Source organism: Stegostoma tigrinum, chromosome 3, assembly GCF_030684315.1.
Source record: "Stegostoma tigrinum isolate sSteTig4 chromosome 3, sSteTig4.hap1, whole genome shotgun sequence".
NCBI classification, from domain to species: Eukaryota; Metazoa; Chordata; class Chondrichthyes; order Orectolobiformes; family Stegostomatidae; genus Stegostoma; species Stegostoma tigrinum.
The window spans coordinates 86,491,959-86,500,631 of record NC_081356.1 but is presented as its reverse complement, the minus strand read 5'-3'; the positions used below and the strand labels follow the sequence as shown (position 1 = coordinate 86,500,631).

Genomic DNA, 8,673 nt, shown 5'->3' with positions numbered 1-8,673 from the left:
TCCCCATACCCCAAGGATTGTAGCAGTTTCAAAAGATATCGTCTTTCTCCAACAGAGTTAGGTATGGACAATAAGTGCTGGCCTCGCCTAGAACATATACATCTCTTGAAAAAAAAATTTTAAGTGCTAAACTAGAATTCTGAAAGCAACCACTAAATCATGTGAACTTTAAAAGATTCATATTTGTTTAAGTAAATCTGCAGTTAAAATTTATGATATGGCAATTCTTAAAAATCACTAATTTTAACTAATTAAACACCCTTTTTGATCTTCGATCGATTTCACAATTGACAGCACAGGCCAGCAACCAGTACTCTCTAATTTGTACTCTCACCGTTCAGGTCTAGAAATCATCTGGACCACAACAGCAAACAGCAAAGCCCTTTTCTGGGTGCTGGCGCCAGGCAACAAGCCCTGGTATTTTTGGTACTGCGTGAGTTATGTGCATGGAGATCTAGTATAGAGCAGTTCACCCTCACTTCCACATTGCAATGATATCAATAGGCCATCATGCAGGATGTATTACATTTTGAGGGGTGATTTAAAAAATGACTGATTAATAAATATGACAATAGCAAGTAGTCACAGAAAGAGACACAAAGTAACAGAGCTGTTCACCACAGACTGAAGATTTCATCTGCCAATACTTTTTAACATTCTGCCTTTTGACCAATGCCTGCAAAGGAGCCCATAAATCCATCTTCATATGATGATTTTGGAAATGCAACCTGTTGACAAATACGAAGACAAAATTAAAGTAGATTATCTGCATTGAGATAACAGTGTGCAGCTGGAGGAACACAGCAGGTCTGGTAGCAGAGAAGTTGACCCTTCTTTAGTAAAAAAAAGAGTCCCGACCTGAAATGTCAGCTTTCCTTCTCCTCTGATGCTGCCTGGCCTGCTGTGTTCCTCCAACTCCACAGTGTTATCTCTGACTCCATCATTGGCCATTCTGACCATCTCTTATTAACATTGAGGGTGCATTGATGAGAGGTCAAGGCAGCTAAGACAGCATTGTGTAGGTCTTTCCGTTTCACATTGCCCTTTTCTAAACGCATATCTTTTATGATTGTATAATAAGTTTATGTTTCATTTGAGCAATTTCATGTAAAATCAATTAGTACCAATTACATTTAATTCAATAACAGCATATTTAGTATCACTGTACAAGTTCATTTTATGATGCAGTAACATTCTTCAAAACTCTGATCATGTTGCTCATGGATTATTTTATCACCTACGGGCCAATTGTGGAGAGATATCTCAAATGACTCCTTGCGGTAGACGTTTTTATTTTTCTGATCACTTAAGTAGGGCTTTAGTGCCCTGCAGCAATTGGTATCCAAGAATCATTTTAACTTCCTAAACTTATAAAGTGCAAAGACAATAAGGTAAACTTATTGTAGATGTGACAGTCAAATAGTTTGTTCTGGTAAACATCATCGCACACTCATCCTCCGTGGACATCCTACTGGATGATTGGTGCTTAGAATCCACATCGATCCGGCAAGCATGTTCTGAACAGACACTCAGAGCCGATAACATTTCTGCAACTGAGAATAAGGGAGCCTGCCAAGGTGAACTCCGAGGCTGTACTTTACGTGGGGTTTCTCTCCTTCTGGGTGAATGGATGTCATATGGAGCAATCTGTTTGCAGCAATGGCCTCCTCTGTTTTTTAATCAGTGTACTATCTACAAGATGCCCTGCAGAAATTAACGAAAGATCCTCAGACAGCACGTTCCAAAGTCATGACCACTTTCACCTAGAAGGACAAGGGCAGCGGATATATGGGAACATCACCTCATCCATGTTCCCCTCCAAGTCACTCACCATCCTGACTTGGAAATATAATTGCCATTCCTTCGCAGTCACCAGGTCAAAATCCTGGAATTCCTTCCCTAGCAGGATTGTGGATCAACCCACAACAGGAGGAATGCAGCGGTTCAAGAAGGCAGCTCACCACCACCTTCTCAAAGGCAACTAGAGATGGGCAAGAATGCTGGCCAGCCAGCAATGCCCACATCCCACAAAACAAATAGAAGAAAAAACTGAAACTGCATACACGATTACAAAGTGTGGAGCTGGATGAACACAGCAGGCCAAGCAGCATCTTAGGAGCACAAAAGCTGATGCTTCGGGCCTAGACCCTTCATCAGAAAGTTTTGCGCTCCCAAGATGCTGCTTGGCCTGCTGTGTTCATCCAGCTCCACACTTTGTTACCTTGGATTCTCCAGCACCTGCAGTTCCCATCATCTCTGAAACTGTACACAAACTGCACTGTAGGAGAAGGCTTCTAGTATGACCAATACAAGATTATCTCCCTACTGATGAAACTAAAGACCGTTTAAAATATTGACCTAAAGACCTGGTGTTGAGTGTTCATTTCAACAATTCCACCCTGTCATTTATTTAGCCTTCACTGTTATACTATATATGATTTAGAACATTTAGACACTCTAATATTTAGGTAAGAAGAAATCCTAATAGGAAACTTGAGGTAATCCTTTAAATCAGTACAAAATATGGATCTCTTATAAAAATGGTGAAATTCAGTTATCACCATTGGGGATATTTAGTCATTCATAGCATGTAGATATCACTAGCTAAGTCAGCATTTATTACCCATCACTAATGGCCCTTGAGAAGATAGCAGACAGACATCTTCCTCACATCCTGCAGTTCATGTGATACTGGTACGTTCACAATGCTGCTGATAAGTTTCAGGGTCTTGACCTAGCAAAAATTAAAGAAGTGTGATACATTTCAAAATCAGAACGTTATTCTGCTTGGAGGGGATTGTATGGGTGGTGTTTTTCCATACATTTGCTGTCCTTGTCCTTCTGGGAGGTAAGAGGTTGCTGGTTTGGAGAGCAGTCAAAATAGTCTGGGGGAGTTGCTGCAATGAATACTGTAATGTCACAGGTTTCTGTCATCGTGATTGGGTGGTGGAAAGAATAAATGAATGTTTCACAAGGCAAATGAAATGGCAACCAAGTGGATGGTTTTGTACTGGATGGTATCAGGTATTAAACTTCAAGCTTCTTTAGTGCTGTTGAAACTTCACTCATTCAGGTAAGTTGGAAGTATTCTGACCCACTTCTTACTTGGGCCATATAGATGGTGGACAGGTTTTGGAGAGTCAGAAAGTGTTACTCATGAATTCCAGTCTCTGACCTGCTCTTGCAGCCACAATATTTACACTGCTGGCCTAGTTCAGTTGCATGTCAATAGTAACTCCCAGGGTGTTAATAGCGGGGTATTAACAGTCATGCTTTTGAAATGTGAAGGCTATTGCTTGCTATTTATGTGGCACAAATGTTTCTTGCCACTTACCAGCCTAAGCAAATGCTGTCCAGGTTTTGCAGCTCAAGGACACTGGCTGCTTCAGTATCTGAGGAGTCACAAAAAGGTACTGAGCATTGTATAATCATCAGCAAACATCCTCACTTCTGATCTTATGAGGAGGAAAGGTCATTGGTGCAGCATTTGAAGCAAGTTTGGCCTTTGATACTGTGCTGAGGAACTCCTGCAGAGATGTCCTGGAGGTGAGACGAATAACCTCCATCAACTACAACTGCCTATCTCTATTCCAGGTACGAATAACTGGTGGAGGCAGTACTATTCCCACTGGCTTCCACTTCATAAAAGTATCTTGACACCACTTAGTCAAACACTGCCTTGATGTCCAGGACAGTAACAACTTACCTCGAGAATTGAGCTCTTTTGTCCAAGTTTTTACTGTGTAAATGATGCTTGTCACAACAATTCTTTCCATCAGTGCTATTAATTCAACATTCAGAAGAAATACTTACATTTGAAATGATTCAGTACTTAATTTCAGTGCAGTTAGAATTCGAAGAATCATGAGTTTAAACATATTTTCCCCATTTTTACACCCCCCAGTTTTCTTTAGCTTCCTGAACTGCACAATATTCTTCAATAATAGTTTAATTCCTAATTCATATGTTTGTATATATTTATGCACAGCCCATCCCATAAACAGTTGCGACAACAGCAAGGGTCTGTGTCTACCAGAATGGCATGTTGAAAGAGCCAGTGTTGACTCAATGGGTGACAGCCTCCTTTTGTGCAATATTCTATAACTGAATGGTATGGTGAGCTGGCAACCTTCTCCTAGGACATCAACATCACCATTTCAAAATCAGCGCACGATACTAGTTTAGGGTGATCCTCTCTTTTGCTGGCATTTTTTGTCATTTCCTTATGCAACACTACAGGCTCCCAGTGAAACAGCGAATGCTGTTCCCAACATAGGTCAGTAGGTAATAAATTTACCTGTGGATCAGATCGATAGTGGGGTTGAACACATTGTTGAGATTGACACAACAGCACCGTAACAAAGAAATACTGCAGCTTCAAAAGGTACTTTACCTTAGATGCAGAGTAATTCTGGCTTACACCATTACAGTTTCAACCATCATATGATTTTGTGATGGGTACCATGCACATGAAACATGACTTCACCGGACATGAACTGAATAAAATAAAACCAAGAGTGCACCAGCCATTCAGAGGATATTTGAAATAAATTAGTTTTGTATTCTTACCTTACTCTAAAAGTCAACAGTTGCAAAATTTTAAAAAAGCTACTTCATATTCTGTGCAACAAACCTGCATTACTTCAGGTGATAAAGGATTGAGCAAGCAAAAGAATAAATACCTGCTGTTGAGACAATAAAAACAATGAGATCAACATGATTACCAATGAGTGCACTTTGAAAGAACCATGAATAGCAATGCATTTTCCCTGAGTATTTAAAGGCTTCAGGAAATGTATTAATAATTGCATATTCCTGCCACATAAGACCAGATCACAGGTACAGGTTCAAAGAATACTGTAGTACTCTTCAATTACCTAGCTTTTCAAACAATACCCAGGAACAGAGAGAAAAAAAATCACTCTCAACATTTAATTCTTCATCACAATCCTTTAAGGTACAGCCTTCCCATGCTTTATTCTATATCATAGTTATGTTATGCAATAGAATATAATTTATTCAGCCCTTTAATGACACGTTAATTCAATTATTTTACGGAACTACAAAAATATTTTGAGCTCAAGTAAAAGAACAGCATTGATCATTTCTCCTGGAATTACCACATTTTTCAGAAGTGGGAAGATGAGATTGAATGGCATAGATCACACATTTTTCAGATTAGAACATATTTGCATACAAAATTATATGTACATCTCTATAACAGTTCTTGTGTAATTATTTTTTCACAGTTAAGTTGCCATCTGTATTAGCTTTTAGCAGATTTGCCAATGCTTACCAATTTGAACCACACATTTGTATGGGAGAGTTACAAAATTACTTTATTAAAAAGTCTTTGATACGTTCTGGCAAAACAAAAGGGATGGGAAGAGAGTTTTATGAATTTGTTGGTTTGTACAAATCTGACATTTTTCTTGCACAGTGAAAACAATGTCAGAAATCCACACAGTTCTCTGTAAATTTAATTTGTAATATACAGTATATATTTACAATTGGGGTGCATTATAACATCTCGTTTCCCTAGTTTACCAATACACTGAAAATTCATTGTATGCATAGCACATCGTTTCATTTTATTGCCCATTTTTATAGGGAATACAAGAATAGGGAATAGGTGTTATCAAATTCAGCTCATTTTATTGTTCTTGTTGCAGATTTAATCTTAAGGGGAGGGAAAGTTTCTATTCGTTTATAAAATGTATCTGAAACTATAATCTGACATCTGGATCTGTAAGTTTTTTTGTACTATTTAGTTACTACAGCAATCACAACACTGATTTTTTAAAGTAAATAAACACATTTCTAGTACAAGTTATCAATTAAAAAAAAGCACTAATGGACTAAATATAATGGAACTGATCTTCCCTTTCCCCTTTTACATTCTAAATAGCAATTTCATCAATGACAATTCATTAAAAACTGTACTACACAGATTTTATACTCATGATGTGAAGGCCTGAGTTGGTGGGGAAAGGAAAGTTGTCAAAAAAGCCTGAGAAGATAAAAAGTTCAGATTCAATCCACTAAATTTACAATAATTTACAGTATTATATCTTCAAAGGCATTACAATTGATCAACAAAAAAATATTTTACAGTTGTAAGTACAGAATTTAAATATTCAAGCTTGCCGAGAATGGGCAATGTGGTCGCAGTGTAAAATGTAAACAGACTCAATACAAATAACTTTGGAAGGTGAACCAGTCTTCTACCTTTTGAACAGTCTAAATTCTTACTCCGTTCCTAAGTTCCTGCATAATCTTTGTTAAATGGATTTAATTTTGTTGTTCTACAACACATAATTCAGGGGACTGAAGCCGCCAGATCGGAGAAGAATGAACACTATGATCCAGTGTGTTTGGGGCAGTTTTCCAATAAATGCAGTAGTAAACATGTCCATGTTTAAAGTAAAAATAAGGAACAAAACATGCCACAAAGATTGCAGCACAGTACAGCTTTAACCTCAATACAAAAATATTTTCCTCTTGAGATAACAACCTTGAGACCTGTAAGGAGGAGTAATAATACTACTGCTCGAGAAGCAGATCTTGTCTGCACATTTTAAGTCACATAAGGCATTTACTGTGTTCACGTTTTTATGGCTGCATTGGGTGAAGACCTGGCATTACATGCCCTGTTATGTTTTACGGCTGTTCCAGATGTGCTCAGGTGTACTTTTGTGATCAGAGGAGTACTCAAGGGGAGATCTGTGTTCCAATGGTGATCTGGAGTCATAAGGGGACCTCTGGTCCAAGGGTGACCTTGGTCCACTACCGGATGGTCTGTGGTCCACTGGCCAGTCTGAGTGGTATCTGTAATCCCTGGAGGATTTGTGATGGCCTGAGTATTCTGAACTGGATCGGTGATCTGAATGTGATCGATGCTCTGAGCTGGATCTATGATCTACATGAGATCTGCTCTCCTTTGAACTGGCATCTGTGCCAGAACGGTGTTCACGATTTCTGTGATCAAGTTTTCTGTGTTTGCTTTCACTGTAGTACCTGAAAAATTGGAAGAGAGAACACATTCAGTCCATGTTGATTTACAGACAGTTAGACAACATAATGCTAATTCAACCAAGGTTCAATACAGTTGGTGAGACTCTAGTATCTGGAAATTGGCTGTTGTGTTTCAAAAGTGAGTACAATATAAAATATAATTTAATGGCAAGAGTGCTTTGAGAAGCCCAGAGGTTTGTCTAATAAAAACAATTTCTTTTCATACAGCCTAGATTGATAGAAAACTACCTGTATGAGGTCTAACTTGAGTTTTCCTGAAGCTGGGTGATTAACAGAGATTTAATAGATGTCTTGTAGCTATGTTTTACAACTAGCTCAGGCGTCAATGACCAGTGTCATCAATTTGAAACGGTCAGTAAAGAATTTGGCTAGGAGAAATATTTGGAAGTGATATGCATGCTATAGTTTGGCTCCTGAGGTATTTGAGACTAATGCCATTGTATCGTCAATTAAAAATGTTGCCAACATTTGGTGAAAAGGACAAAGTTTTATTAACTGTCCCAACACAATGAGATAAATGGACTACTCTGCTCTAACAAAATTGCCAAACTTTAAATGCTGAGTACTAAACTGATCCACTTTCAGTAAGTTGCACACCAAGCAACTTCTCAATTATTCTGTGCAGTCCCACTACATTGTAATACAGAATATTTTAGATCATATTTTATCTAAACTGAACTTAATATGTTTGATAAGGTACTACATAACAGAATGATGTGTAAAATCAAAGCTCATACGATTGGGGATAGCAAACTGATATGGATTGACAACTGGCTGGCAGCCAGCAAACAGCAGGGAGGAATAAACATGTCATTTTCTGAGTGGTAGCCAGTGACTAGTGGAGTACCACAGGGATCTGTCCTTGGGCCCCAGTTATTCACAATATACATTGGTAATTTAGATAAGAGAACTAAATGTAATAAAGTATGTCCAAGTTTGCGAATGACACAAAATTGGGTGGAAGGCTGAACAGTGAGAAGCATACAGTGATGCTACAGTGAGATTTGGACAAGTTGAGTAATTGGCAAATGCACAGCAGATTAAGTACAACGTGGATAAGAAATTATCCACTTTGATAGCAAGAACAGGAAGGCAGGTTACCTGCATGGCAATAAATTTGAAAAGGGGAAGGAGCAACAGCACTTAAACATGCAGAGGCAGCTGGCGGTGAAGATGACAACTGGTATAACAGTCTTCAGTATGGCAGAATTTGATTATAGGAATGGGATGACTTGCTGTAATTGTACAGGGCCTGGGTGAGGCCACACCTGGAGTACTGTGTGCAATTTTGGTCTCTATCTAACGAAAGGCGTTCTGGATATGGAGGGACTGCAAAGAAGATTAACCAGACTGATTCCTGGAATGGCAGAAGAATGACTGGATTAGTTAGGACTATATTCATAGGCATTAAGAAAAATGAGGGAGTCTCTCACAGAAATCTATAAAACCCTAACAGGACTAGTCAGGATAAACGCAGGAAAAATGTTCCAGATGAGTAGGGGTCAATCTAGGGATATGTGGTAGGCCTTTTACAACTGACAGGAGGAGAAATTTATCGACCTAGAACATGGTGAACTGTGGAATTCAGAAAGTAGTCAAAGCATAATGTTTTCAAAAAAGATTCAGATAAAGCTCATA

The 8,673-nt window shown here is 38.6% G+C and overlaps 1 protein-coding gene across 2 annotated transcripts in view; it reads right to left on the bottom strand.

The window, feature by feature from the left end:
- Positions 1-4,938: 4,938 nt before the first annotated feature.
- Positions 4,939-8,673, bottom strand: part of chd1 (chromodomain helicase DNA binding protein 1) — a 159,280-nt gene continuing 155,545 nt past the window's right edge. For both annotated transcript variants that reach the window (XM_048527858.2, XM_048527859.2), the window contains exon 37: positions 4,939-7,017. In XM_048527858.2, the coding sequence (XP_048383815.1) occupies positions 6,654-7,017 (364 nt within the window). In that variant the 3' untranslated portion in view covers positions 4,939-6,653. The remainder of the gene's footprint in view (positions 7,018-8,673) is intronic.